At 38.9% G+C, this 15,124-nt stretch overlaps 1 protein-coding gene across 1 annotated transcript in view; it reads right to left on the bottom strand.

The window, feature by feature from the left end:
* Positions 1–6,435: 6,435 nt before the first annotated feature.
* Positions 6,436–15,124, bottom strand: part of slc24a3 (solute carrier family 24 member 3) — an 86,117-nt gene continuing 77,428 nt past the window's right edge. The window contains exons 15-17 of the mRNA XM_028423967.1: positions 14,741–14,853; positions 9,870–9,935; positions 6,436–9,790 (exon numbers count right to left, since the gene is read on the bottom strand). Of these exons, the coding sequence (XP_028279768.1) occupies positions 9,641–9,790; positions 9,870–9,935; positions 14,741–14,853 (329 nt within the window). The 3' untranslated portion in view covers positions 6,436–9,640. The remainder of the gene's footprint in view (positions 9,791–9,869; positions 9,936–14,740; positions 14,854–15,124) is intronic.

Here is a 15,124-nt window from a genome sequence, read left to right as displayed (position 1 = left end):
CTCTGTGTGCTTTTATGTTCTGCAGCTGTTCTGTCCAGTACTACTGTACTAGCCTTTCACCACTAGATGGTGGTCACACCTTAGATTAGGCTAGCAACAGCAACATCTAACGTTGTTAAGGAAAACTGCATGACAGAAGAGATGGGGCTTGGCCTATCTCATACCCTCATCTATCATTGCACACCTGCTCTTGTTCAACTACACATTTTCACAGTTATTAATTTGACATTGGTCTCCCAATGTATAAGTTCATTTTCTATATCAAATGTTTATAGAGAAGTTTAAAAGATAAGATAAGATAAGATAAAACTTTATTAATCCCGAAGGAAATTCTTGTGCCAGAGGTATCAAGTTACATTAAATGCAGTTAAGTACAGAGTATAAGAGTATAAGTGTCACTATAATCCAAAAGCTTTAACATTTTTGGAAGGGTGATTTAAAAAACATTGATTGCTGTCATATACTAGTATTTCAGAGCAGACTTTACAACACCTGCTTCTGAGAGTTTTGTCATTAAAGTTGAGAGCTTGCAAGCTGTATGCATGGTCAGTATAACTTTTAACAATTAATTAAAAATACAGATTGTAAAATGAGCGACAAGAACTACAAGTGTAGTCACCTGTCTTATAAAAACATGTAAATGAGAAATATTGTTACTCATTTTTTTTTTTTTTTTTTTTACAAAAAATGTGTTCTTACAATAGGGGAGAGTGCTTGTGAGTCTGCCACAACCATAGCCGTCACATTCACAACTATATTATTGTGCATGCTCAATTATAATAGCTGGTCAGAGAATCAAGAGGCCTTGCATTTCTCTTGGATTGCTCACAGTTCTGAGAAGGTAGCTGGTGGATTACTACAATATTATGTGTGCTTTGATATTTTGTTCATATGAACACTGATTACCTGTGTAATCCGCATAATTTTCATGAATGGTGTACACTGAGCTTACAAAACAAGAGTTTGTAGGCTCTAAGCTGTTAATTGACAGGATGTTCAAAGACAACACCTACCTCAGCCGCTGGGAGCTCATGTTGACCAGAGAGCCCTACTGCTCAGAGTAAGGTCAGATTTTATTAATGATCTTTCTTAAGACTGTGTGTTTCTATGTCACACACATTGCTTAAAACACCTCTTGAATACATTTTTCCCCAGAACATCCTGCACCTTGTACACATCATCCTGGTCCTCCCTGTGTAGCTGCAGTTTGTGAGAGAGGCGATCAAATCAGACATCCGTCCCTTCATTCAGAGTGAAAGATCTGATAATCTAATAATCAGTGTAGCAGGGCCATGTCTGGAAGGTTTTGATGCTAAAGAGAGTGTGACAAGCTGGTTTAGCCAAGGCTTTGGCCTTGGCTAAACCAGCTTGATCTTTGGATCAAGAAGGCCAAACTACATTAAGCCATCGGAGGGGCATGTGACTGCAATGGAGGTTAGTCCATAAGACATTGAGCCACACTTTTATTTTAGATTTTCTTTTTATTTTATTTAGCTTAAGATGTTTTCTTATGTATGTTTTCTTCTTTAAGGTGTTTAAATTACAGCTCAATGATGCACTTTAAGCACCAACACCTTTTTTTGGCAGTAAGTAACCTTTCTTCTGAATATTGCCTATAGACAGCGAAAAAAGTGCCGTTTGACTGTGTGATGCAGTCAAAAAATTTGGGTGCACCTAAGAAAAAAAAGTTGGGTGCACTAGTACAACCACTGCAAAAATTAGTCTAGAGCCCTTGTGGCAATTGTAGTCAAGTCATTCCTATATATTCATGCTGCCTCCACACCATCTGAGCACCTCTTCTCTGTAGCTGTGAAACATTGTCTCCAAGAAGAGAGCTAGCCTTGACCCAGAACATGTAGACATGCTAACAATAACATGCACTGCAATAAGCCATTAGTTTAATGAATTTCATACTGCAAAGTAAGTTTTGTTTACATATAACTAGGGCTTTCAAAATTAGCATGTTAACACAGATTGACTACTCTGTTAACCTATCTGCAGCACAGAATAACTCAAAGTCCTTGAAACGTCTCTGGCAACGCATGTTGGGCAGTCCAAGTAGAGTTACCATCGCACTTGTGCAAATGGGAAGTTGATAGATGGGTAGTGACAGGCAGCAAAATCAACTTGATATGGCAGACGATAAACAGCACATTGGTAATAAAAAAACACATGGAACAGTTAGCCGACAAAGTATTTTGCGCACTCTGCAGGGTACTGCCTGCCCTCTGCCACCAGGATCGTGTGATGGAAACCTCTAATGATGACCCTGCATATAAAAAGCTAGGTTTAATACAGCATTCCAGGAAGACCTAAACTCCCATCAAGAAAACTATATCAACAATAAATGGCTCACGATTGCAACAGCTTTGGATCCTTGTTTCAAGGATTAAAGTGTGACAGAGAGGGGATTTGGACCATACTTGGAGGACTGCTGCATGAACAATCCCCACCTCAACAGACGTGTAAAGATGAAGCACCCAAGAAAAGGAGTCTTTTACAGATGGGTCAGATTCAGAATCAGATGAGAACTTAATGCCTGAAAGAATCATGCACTTGTACAGAGCAGAGCCTAACATTAGTATAAAGGACTGCCCCTTGGAGTGGTGGTCAGCTCATTCAGGAGGACATGACAAGCTGGCACTGCTGGCTTGCAACTATCTCACCACTTCTACAACCACTGTTGCATGTGAGAGACCAGGGCTCTACAGTGCACCCGTTTGGTGCAAGTGAATATTTTTGCTGTGTGACTGACTGAGGTAAGAAAAACAGGAGCAGTTGTGTGAGTTGTTCTCTCAACACTGCCTGGTAACGTGATGTTCAGTCCGCTCAGTCTAGTAAGAGTAAAAATGATTCCCTGTGATGGTGGGGACAGGGTGGGGACAGTGACAGTGTGTGACTGTCAGTGTGTGACACTGACAGTGTGTGGCATAAGAGACCACACTTTCGGTGGTTATGCTGCTGTGCCACATGGCTCCGTCTCTCTCTCTCTTTAATTAAACAGCAAAAAAGCACAGCAGGCAGGTTATTACTTCCACTGAACTCCCCAATGTCCATCTTGTAACCATGTTCACCATCCAATTTCCTTTTAGGTTTGAAACACCTTTAATGTTTACAGCCGTACAACAATTAAGGCTCTGAGCTGTGCTCCCTCACCAACAATGGACTGAGTTTTTTGTTAATATTACTGGAATGTTGTGGGTAGTTTACATTTATGTGAAAAATTGAAATCTTACATTTTTGGGCTGAATAGAACTTTGCAGTGGGCGGGATGTGGCCTGCAGGCCTTGTGTTTAACACGTGTCGTAATGAATCTCCACAGAGTGCCCATCTCTAGCATTGAAAACTGGATCCATGCTGGGCAGAGGGCACAACGCCCAAATTACAAAGCTTGGCCAAGCAATGCAGAAAAGTTGACAGTTTATTTTAATTGTATTAAAGTCTCAGACTCTTACAGGTGGGGGTGAGTACTAAGGCCCAGTATTGGGTCCTGTTAAATTCTTATAAGCTGTAGTATTGTCTGGCTATGACACCAGAAAACTTACTCCCTATCACAAACACGCATATTAAAGCAGCAGCATGTGTCCGGGTGTGTGTGTGAAACACATTGAAGCAGCAGCACCTGTGTGTGAGAGGCAGGAAGTAGATAAAACCGAACATACCAGAGACTAATTACACATCACTGGAGCTGATGATGACAATGCTCATCATAAGTGCAACAAGTTGTTATGAGGGACAGAAACAATTTATCTGTCCAAACACTTCACGCATCATCATCACTCAGCCTGTGTAGTCCTTAGAGTAGAAGGCATGGGTAGCAGACCAGACTAAGCAATATTTGAAAGAGAGCTTTGGCTTGTAACGATGTCTGTCAACAAAATTCAATAAAAACACATCTTGAAAAGGTGTTCATAAAGCTTGGAGCCCAGTAGCTATCATACACCCTACAAACATTTGACCAAATTATCCCAAAAAGGTTTGTGTTTTCAAAATGATATAATAAATATATCTATATCAAATATTATTTTAGAGAACAAGGCTGAAAAAATACTATCAACGTGTGTTATTTTGTGATTGCAGTGTGATGGCTGAATAAAAACCTAATCCTTCTGACAGAACTTCACTGAACCAACAACAGGGAAGGCCAAATACCCCTGAATCAACCCAAGTGTCACCACCTACAGACTAAATGCACACAAAATGCAGAACTACAAGTTTAATAAATATTTCAGTCCATGTATTTTATCAGAGGGAGGAAAACAGTCACCTATCTGAAAAACAACAACAAAAACTAATCATATATAACGATTGGCCACCCTTCATTAAAAAGAATGTTAAAATCACAACTACGAGGCAGCTGCTGCGTGTAGCACCCCACTGGGGGCGCCAGAGATCACAGGGGATGCACACAATTTTGTCTGTTTGGGATTTGATGTATAAGGTCGGTTAGTGGGAAAATGGCTGAAAGTTTGAAGAAATGTGTCTAAGCAACTGTGAAAAACTGTAACAGAAAGCAGTAAACACAAACAACCCTCAACATGAGAAACAAAGATAAAGAGAATAAGACGGACCAGGTTACGATTTAGTTCAGCTTTTCTCTTAAACAGCGCCACAGAGACGGAGCTTGAGAGTGCACATTCATTCCCTGGTTAAACTAAACCACTACATCCAGCAGCAAAACAAGTGTGAGCCCTAATCTTTTGTTTTAAGCATGCTAGTTATTAAGAAAACTATCACAGCAGGTTAGCTACTGCTACTGTTGGACTTCTATAACCAGAAGGCTGCAACTCTGAGGAAAGCCACGCTGGAAATAAATTACAAATAAATATATAGATACGGAGATAAATAAATAAGTATGTACTTATTTATTGGCAAATATATTTGTCTGTATTAATGAACTAATTTCCATACACATTAGTGTTTGTTGTACATCATCGGAGCTCATAAGGAACAGTTACATCTTACCTCCATACTGAGTTCTGTGGAAGAGCCGTCCTGACCGTCTGGAGCTCTGGGCAGGACCAAGCATCAAAGGCCGCTCAGCTCCCGTGGTTAAAAGAACCATCTTCAGCTTCAGCATTAGTCCGTGCAGGTAAAGACACCTGGCAGTTCAGAGGGTTGAAGCGAGGCATGTGGAGTCCCGCTGCTCCAAACAGCTTCATCAGTTAAACCTTGTGCTGCATGTCCTAATATAGCAATGCTTAAGCTAACATGCTAACGTGGTTTGACTGCTCATTAGGAAAAAACAAACTCCGTGACTTTCAAAGACTTCAAAACACTCGCACACATGCGAAAACGGTCCAACTTATTAGAGGAAAGCGAAAGAAAAAGAGAAAATATGTTTCTCTGTGCTTTAATCCATTGTGTCTTCCTCCGTCCTTCTCCTGTCTCCCCTCTCTCCCTCACCTGTGAGGTGATTCTCACCTCAGGTCAACAAGGTAATGTGGAAGTTAGCAAACTTCACTGCGCATGACTACTGCGGAAGAAAATTAACAATTAAAAAAATTAACAATTAACAAAACTGACACGTGTTGCGCATATGGGTCTGTCTACGTCACTTAAAGCTAATAAAATAACAAACAGGGTGGGAGGCAGATTGGCAGGTTTGCCGCCAAAGACCGCCGCCTGTTGTTCGTCTTCCTACACACACCTGGAGGCTGAAGTCAAGCCATTACGGCAACCTCGAAGGGACAATATACCACCAAACACAAAACCTCCATTACATATTATATTTGCCCATGTTTATAACTGCAAGCTTTCAGACCGGAAACCATCTTTTGTGGCTTTCTACAGACACAAAACAGTCACTTGCTGTATGACATTTTCAAGTCATAACTGGTAGTGTTGACATTAATCCACCTAGCATGATTCTATGAAATTAAATTGGATATTCATTATATAAAATATAATAAAACATTATTTTTGTCACACTTTTTAAACAACAGTGTTAAATTTGTTCTTTTCAAATGCTTTATATATAAAGTTTATAAGAAAATAAACTTGACAATGATGACATCTGGAGCCCCATTTAGTCCTTAGACATAGAACTCATTAATTATCAGTGAGGTATAGTTTTTTTAGTCTTCTACAACATGTGAAAATAACTTGTTTTAACTGCAGACCTTATTTCATGCATCTAAGCAAATAAATAAATAAATAACATTTTAGGTACTTAACCAACCATTGCACACTAAATGTATAAACTGAAAAATAAACAACCAGTTGAAAGAAATATTAAATGAACACCGAATGAACTGACTTACAGTTATTGATCATGCACATAATAAAAGAAAATTTGATTTGGATATTTAAAGTACATTACACTGTAAAACAATAAATAGATAAAGGCAAGAAAATTGACATCATGTTACCTTAAGCAAAGACAACTTTATTAATGCTCAGGTAGCAAAATGGTTTCTAAAAGTACATCTGAAACATCTAAACACAAAGTAAACCATCCTGTTTAAAATTTGTTTTTTGTGTTTGTGTAGGAAGAGGTAAAGCTGGGATACGTACAGAAACGTATCATCTGCAAACACGCTCACTCTCCATCTGACTCTTATTACAGTATATCCTATGTTAGCAACAGCATGCAGTCATCTAGGATATCCAGTTCAAACTAAATCCAGTGCCATCTAAAAATCCATTAAGCTCTCATCCCAAAGTACATTTAAGATTTACGATAAATAATTTATTATATTGAAATATCTCCATGCGAGTAAACAAAAGACGATAAATGTCTCAAACACGTCAAAACAAAGGGGAGTACGAGGGAGGCCTAGGATCTATGAAAATATATTCACCAGATATACACAAAAAATATATAAATACATTTACACCTATTTATGTACATATGTACATCAGCAATAAATCACCCATGTGAATATCACAAATTATTTAGAAATCTCCTCTACAAGATGTTTGTCGTTGTGACTGTGCTGTTTTGGTTTGTTTAGGTGGCAGGTACACGCAGTATAAGCAGCAGCACAGAGGCTGATCTGATGCTGTTTTGGTGCTAAAGTGCAGGATACAGATATTTTCTCATAAATATAATAAACCAGAAGAGGCATTGATGTCATATGTATTTTATCATCACTGTGCTGAGGAGGCTGGGCTAGTTAGTAGTTACTGACAGATGGTTTGTCGGAAACGATGCGACTACGATATGTATTATTATGATCTGTGGATGTTTTGGATTTGGGATACATTGAATATACATAATGAAATAATGATATTGTATATAACTTAGGCAGTTCTTAGGCAAATTCTTTAAATTTAGTGCAAACTACTGTATAAGAAATTGGGCCACTTCTGTCAGAAAAAAATGACAAAAATACACATATGGTTCATTTTTTGCTTATATATAATTAAAAACTAAATAAATAATAATAATAACTAAATAATAAAAAAGTAACGTTTTGGTAGTAAAAGTGGTAATATTTTTCAAAATAAGCAAAGATTTAAGTGAAGTCCTATTTGCACAGAATTTGTTTCATCTTGGGAAATCTGGTCATTTGTAACAAGGTTGATGGGTTATGATAGGTTAATCCCATGTCGGAACATTTCCACCACATATTACTTGCTGTATATTATCACTGGACCTCATACAGTGGTCCAGTGATAATATTTATTTTAGCAGATCAGCTTCGACTGTTCTCTCCCTGTTGCTACATAGGGTGAGTGAGGCCACAGAAGTCAACATGTGTAACTGTACTATGACAAACCATTATTATTATTTTTAGTTTGAATCTATTTTTTCCTGGCAGAAATGGCTCATCATAGCCTATAAATGGTCTTTAGCCTCATAATAATAATAACAATAACAACAATAGCCTCTTGTTATGCTGTGATCAGGAGCTCCGTGATGATGGTGAGAGCTGTTCTGCATGTTAATAACAGTCCTGTTCTGATTATTTGTATAGTCAGTGATAAATCCTTCTATAAAGTATGACCAGCTGATATTGACAGACATCATTTACATTTTTAAACTCTACTATAAATCGATCTTTGATCATTAAAGTGGCATATTTACAGCTTATTGCATTACATAGGATTCAAACCCTGTTGTCCGGTCTGTTAAATAAATAAACACATATGATATAGAAACAACATTAAGTATTTGTACATTCAAAAAACAGTATCTCTCAGATTTGATATTTTATATTACTGGTTAATAAATTAACAAAGTACCTGACATAAATCAGACCTTCTTTTTTGTTTAAAGAAATAAAACATGTAGGGCACTTGACATTTGAAAAGAATCTATGTGAAGGAAACATTTTGATGAACACTGTGAGAATCAACAGGCTCTGGACACACTGAGGAGTGCTGGAAGTCTTCGCTGGCCCGTACCGGAATAAAAATCCCCTGCAGGGTTTCACACACCACATTGTACATGCTCTAAAAACTAGTAGGAATACTCATGTAGCACAAACCTACCACCTCTGGACAAATCTAGACATTAGGCATTACAAAATACAAAGAACTCCTGGATAAAAATAAAGTTGAAACTTCACCCAACCTTAAAGAGTTGAGGGTTTAAAGTCCTGCATCGTTTCTCTGCTTCCCAATAATGCCACCGCTGTTTCAGAGTTTATTTGGTCAGTGTCTTCAAGAGGAGGAGGAGGGGGGAAAGGTAGCAGTCCCCCATACCCCCTAAAAAACAAAACAAAACATGGATTCCATTCAAACCTGCTTCATTTTACAAGGATGCTCTCCTTATAATCAGCATGCATTATAGCAGGAGTCGGGCCTATGAAGCTCTTCAGCGCAACATCTGCATGCAGCATCCCAATCCAGAGGAACGTTGTGCTTGTTTAGTGGTTTTTCTGAAGAGATCTCGGGTGTTGTGGAAAAAAAACGCAAGGGTGACCTCTAGAGGAGAAATGTGCGTACGACATGAATAAATAATAAATAGGTTATCTGAGGGGTCATTTACACAGGCAGCTATTTACAGAAGAACAAAAGCTGTGAGTTAATTTATAAAAAGGTGAGGTGAAGTGGGGGGGTGGGTGGGTAATGCCCTGGTTCTGTGTGGGTGGAGCTTGAGCAGACATAAGCAGGAAGTAAAAATAGATAATGGTTTTGAAAAAAAAGTGAAATGTGCTCATCTGCATAACAGATTCTGTCTGAAGACTTCGACGCACGGCCCCTGTCTAAACTCATCTTTATTTGCACCACAGTGCTAAACTACCCCCCCCACCCCCACCCTCCCCTTTACATCATTGCTTATGTCATTATTACTCTCATCTAGTACATCGAAAAGACCCGCCTTTCTGTCAGGAAAGGATAGCAGCTAGGAAACATGACACCTATATACAGGGAGTTTCAAAATAAAAGGGCCTCGTCAGAGCTGAACAGTAGTCAGACAGTTTGTGTGTGTGTGTGAATAAGCAATTGTAATGAGTCAGTCATTTCTATCTCTGCTCCTGGAATCAGTCCCATGCTCTGGTCTGGTTGGGGAGTAAACACCAGAGCGGCTCCATATTGCACTGAGCAAAAAAAAAAAAAAAAAAAAGAAGAGCAGAGTGGGACCTCCTCTCACAAACGCAGGAGTGTGTGTCAAATGCTGTTTGCAGTGAATTCTTCAAATTCCTTGCAAACACCACTTCCTGTGTATGTGGATGTGAGTGTGTGCTTCTCATTCATCCCGGCATGTTGGCAGGTTGACAAAAGTAAAGATGTTGTACTCAATGAGGCAGGAGAAACACAGGAAGACAGAGTAGAGGAAGAGACACGTGAAACCCAGGCGTCGGTCCAGGGCCCACTTGTTCAGGTGAACTCCTGTGACCTGCAGGGTGGAGACAGAACATCAGATGGAAAGAGGACAGAGATGCAGAGACGACAGGACTGCCCTTTTATGCACTTACCGTCATAAACACCGAGGCCAGTAAGAGCCCCACAGAGAAGATCAGTCCTTTGCTGTTTAGTTTGACCTGCAAGAAGAAATAATAATGGGTGTTATACAGGAGACATGGACACTTGGCATCCTGTGGTGGATCACTGGTTCGTGGTTCCTTTATGTCTCCTCCTGTAGTTTCTGACCTGGAACATTACCCACAATGACAACGCCTGCTTTTCCTGTATCAAAACTTGACATCTCAGTCACATTGAAAGCACATGACCACTGACATTTACGTCAGATTCTGGAGGGTTAGGGAAGTAGCAGCTAATGTAGCATGTAGCCTGCAGCAGGGATGCAGAGAGCTAAAGAAATGAGCACATTTTAAACCTTAGCCTCAAACACAAACAGCTTTATTTAGCTTTTTCACACATGTAAGAGTCTCTGAGAACACTCTGATGTGCAAAAGCCCCTTTAGCTAAGTGGCTGTAACACATTCTAGCCAATAATCATCAGCAGGAAGCTGCATTAAAGGCCAGCGAACAGCTGCTTGATGTACAGTTTTCTGCCTTTTAGTATCATTTATGCAGGTGGTAAAGCTAAACATGTGTAACCACTGGAACAAAATTAAATCCTTAATTCACTCCTGATATGTGTGAATGTTAGTGATAAGCTAGCTGAGTTCATTGTTATCTGAAAAGCACAGATAACAGTTTTTATGTTTATCCATCAGAGGCTGCGTTATCATTTCATAAAAAAATTTCTCTCTCTGTTACACCGACAACAGATTTCACATGAAGAGATGATTATGACTGATATTGCATCTCCAAGTTAAGCCATGAAAAAATGTCAGGCAGAGGCTAACATGACCTTTTTTCTTTTTTTTAAACTCAGGGCTTTAAAGGGTAATTTCACCTAATTTCTTTACTCCTCTACTAATACTGTTACCAAAATACCATTAAACTCCACTGTGCCATGTCAGCTAGATTGGTTTGGTTTGTTGGTTTATTATAGATCCCCATTAGTCACTGCCTCAGCAGCGACTATTCTTCCTGGGGTCCACAATTAGAACATTAAAAACTACAACGTATACATTTAAAAGTTCATATGCTAATCTGAATATTCACATCATGATAAGCATACACATACATAGTCAAGTGTTCAAAAGACAATCCCAGCAAAAACAACTGAGTCATAGTTTGTAAAAACAGACTGACTAAAAGTTGTTACAAGAGGTTAATCAAAATCCAAAGAAATATCTTTCAGTAAAACACCTTTTCTCAGCCTTTTCCTGAAACTTTCTTTGATTGTGATAGAAGCCAAATATTGTGGGAGTTTATTTCAGTAAGCAATTGCTCTGTACAACACTGTTCTTTTTAAACATCTGATTTGGGTTTGGGTAGGGTGAAAGCACCTCTCATGTCTGGTGCTGTAGTTGTGACCTTCACTGGCAAGCACCAGCTGAGAATAGAGACAGGAAGGCTTAGCGGATGTATAAATGTTTTTTAAAAACAGAATCAGGCTACAAGCTAGTCTATCGCCAACTCTCATCCATGACAATTCATTATGCGTTTTTTCAAGACTGCAAGTCTTGCAGCTCTATTTTGAGTTAACTGAATTTTATTTAATTGTGATTTAGAAGCATTGGACCAGACTGCTATGCAGTAGTCAAGATGTGACAGTACAAGGGATTTTATTACTTGCTTAGTTGTTGAATGAGTTAAAAAATAAGCATTTCTTCTTATAGTTGAATTGCTATGATATTATTAATGTGAGTAGTCCAAGAAAGTGTTTCATCAACAGTAATCCCCAGCAGTCTGGCCTCCTTGACTTGTTCAATAGTAGCTCCCAGCAAGGACACGCGTAGTTTCCGTTCCTTTCTCAGAGCATATTTTGAGCCATTGACAAGGCATTTGGTTTTTGATACGTTTAATTTCAGCTTATTTTCAGTTACCCAATTAGAGATCTGCATTAACTCATTCTGAAGTGCACAGCTCAGGTCTGTATCATTCTTTGCCGAGGCATATATTGTAGTGTCATCTGCGTAAATGTTTTAAGACATATGGCATATCGTTTACAAACACTGAATATAATAAAGGTCCAAGGCAGCTTCCTTGAGGTAGGCCGCAATTTAATGTTTTACAACTCGAAAGAGACCCATTAAAAGAGACGACTTGCTGCCGGTTAAAAAGGAAGCTTTTCATCCAGTTTATGGCTGAAAATTTAAAACCATAAGCAGCTAATTTCAAAATTAACAATTCAAAGTCAATGAGATTAAAAGCTGCACTAAAATCCAACAACACTGTTCCAACTAATAATTTATCATCAATTTGTTTCAGCCAATCATCTGTTACTTGGGTGAGAGCAGTACATGTTGAATAGTCAGTTTTATAAGCATGTTGAAAGTCTGAAAAGATATTGTTAGTTAAGAAATAGTTTTGAATTTGTTTAAATATAATTGTTTCCATAAGTTTTCCTAGTACAGGTAAAATACTGATTAGTCTACTGTTTGATCCAGTGAATACTTCTTTTCTGTTTTTGTGTAAAGGACTAACCTTAGCTACCTTCCATGTTTTGCGGATAAATTCCTTCTTTATTACTCAGATTAAAAATGTGACAAATAGGACCAGCTACAACTGCAGCTGACAACTTTAAAAGTCTGCTGTCTAAATGATCATAACCACAGGGTTTGTCACATTTCAATTCAGATATAAGCTTTTGAATTTCCAATATATTAGTTCCTGAGAATTCAAAATTGCATTCTTTATGCTGCATGATATATTTTTTATGTCTTTTCTTACAGAATTTACTTTATTTATGTAATAATTGTTGAAATAATTGGCGATTTCTAGAGGCTTAGTTATAAAGCCGTCACCTGATTTGATAAACAATGGTGTTTTGTCCTTTTTATCTCTACCCATGATTCTATTCAGAGTACTCCAGAGTTTTTTACTGTCATATTTAATTTCATCAATTCTAGACTGATAGTATCGTCATTTTTCAGTTTATTTAATTTAGTTACTTTGTTTCTTAAAGAACGATATTCTTGCCAGTCATCAGAGTTCCCTGAATTCACAGCAGTTCTTTTCAGTTGATCTCTTTCCTTCATCAGACATCTCAGATCAGGGTCGAGCCAAGGTGCTTTAAGAGATCTGACAGTCAGTTTTTTGATAGGAGCATGCTTGTCACAGACAGAGGAAAAGAGGGTCATAAATTTGTGTAGAGCGGTTTCTGTATTGGTAGACTTAAATAGACTGTCCCACTTTATGTTTTGCAAATCTTCAAGAAATGCACTCAGAAATCACAGAAATTTTTATAGATTCTCTTGTATATACTTTTAGGTCCCGTTTTTGGGACTTTAACTTTTCTTGCCATAGCAATCATGTTATGATCACTAAACCCAACTGGCACTGGGATGACATTTGTACATTTGTCTGGTGAATTAGTGAAGATATGATCTATGCAAGTGGATGATAATATGTCTAAATTACTACTGTTTATTCTAGTTGGTGCACTGTCACGCATGGTGGTGGAGGACTGATGGTTTGGACTTGTTTTACAGACACAGGACCTGGACACCTTGCAGTCAGTCACTGAGTGGACCATGAACTCCTCTGTATACCAGAGTGTTCTAGAGACAAATGTGAGACCATCTGTCTGACAGTTAAAGCTCAGTGGAAACTGGGTCGTACAACAGAACAATGATCCAAAGCACAGCATCAGAATGACTGAAAAATAAAAGAATCAAGGTTTTAGAATGGACTAGTCAAAATCTAGACCTCCACCCAAGTGAAATGCTGTGGCTGGAGTGCTGTGCATGAGACTGGGGACACATATACAGCACATGACTTGATTTAAAAAAAAAGCCTAAGAGGACACACTTAAAAACTGCTCCTGATCAGGGACCACAGACTACAGGATTTGCCAAACCAACTAAAGCCAGTTGAACGCAGCAAACATACCAGCTGGTGGCAGTAATGTGTCAATTTGTTGTTTGCCAACCGCCAAAAGACTCAAAGAAGAAGAAGCTTTAACAAACAAACACTGACAAAAGTCGGCTCGCTGCTGCTTCCTGTGTAGCTGTCTGCTCAGAAAAAACACAAAGAAGAAAAACGGATTTGTATCAAGTGGTGGAGTCAATCATTGTTTTGATATTCCCGCTACTTCCTGTCAGTTCACAACCAGACTTGGCCTGAGAAATTCAAACATTTTTGAATAACCAAGACTGAGATCGGTTTGGGTCTGTTCCCCTCACACACTGGCAGATTTTGGTGCCGACTACATATGATGTCTGTCCCCAACTAGTGCAGACTGGTGCAGACTTTGCCTGAATGGAAATCGTGGGTAAAATTGGGCTAGTAGTATGTCCCCAGCTTTAGTACAAAAACCTCAATGAAGTGAAGCAACACTGTGAAGAAGAATTCCTCCACAGTGATGTGAGAGACTGTAGAAAGTCATTAGGTAAAGTTATTGCTTTCTTTTTCCTATTTGGATTTAACGTGGATAGAAGTTGTGTTGTACTTGTCTAATGCTAAGATCCACAGTAATTAGATGGTACCTTGTCATGTTTTTACACAAAAAACAAAGAATTAAAAGAGGGAGTACTAACTTTTGACGTGTTTTGTGTTTTAACTGTAAAAGTTCAGCACAGAGTAAAATATAACAAAAATTGAATTATTTTTTACTACTGTGGTCCTAATTGAAGTAAGAACTTTCAACATATTTGTGCGGTTGTCATTTCCTCCCTCACCAGATAAATTCACACGTGTTTGTGGTTGTGATGTCCTCAGTTTAGTACAATGTAAAAAACAGTGGAACGCTGTATGTGTGTGTTCTGATTTGACCCTGAAAGTGTCATAAATCAGTTTTTTTTGGATTTAGGAGCAGTGTGCTACTTACAGCAGAGCCATAGTTGATAGCCAGGGTCTTCAGCGCCCAGGGGAGACCGAGTCCCACCAGGATGTCAAACACATTACTGCCAATGGAGTTAGACACCGCCATGTCTCCCATCCCTGACCACAGAGAGAGAAGGAGAGAGAGAGAGAGAGAGGGAGGGAGGGAGTTGTGAAGCAGCAGAAATAAAGGGAACAGAGAGGTACAGAGAGAGACAGGCTGACAGGAAAAGTGAGTGGGCGATGAGGAGACAGGAAGGTAGGTTGGAGGTAGGTGGACACAGCGGAGATCAGTGGAGCTATCTGTCCAACTGATGCTCCAAAGAAACGTCAGAGCAGAGCGGAGAGGCAGCTACAAAGCGGAGGATGGCCAACTAAAGTGTGGCAAGTG

The sequence above is a fragment of the Parambassis ranga genome, chromosome 15 (genome assembly GCF_900634625.1).
Source record: "Parambassis ranga chromosome 15, fParRan2.1, whole genome shotgun sequence".
Classification (NCBI taxonomy): Eukaryota; Metazoa; Chordata; class Actinopteri; family Ambassidae; genus Parambassis; species Parambassis ranga.
This window is presented reverse-complemented; position numbering and strand designations above follow the sequence as displayed.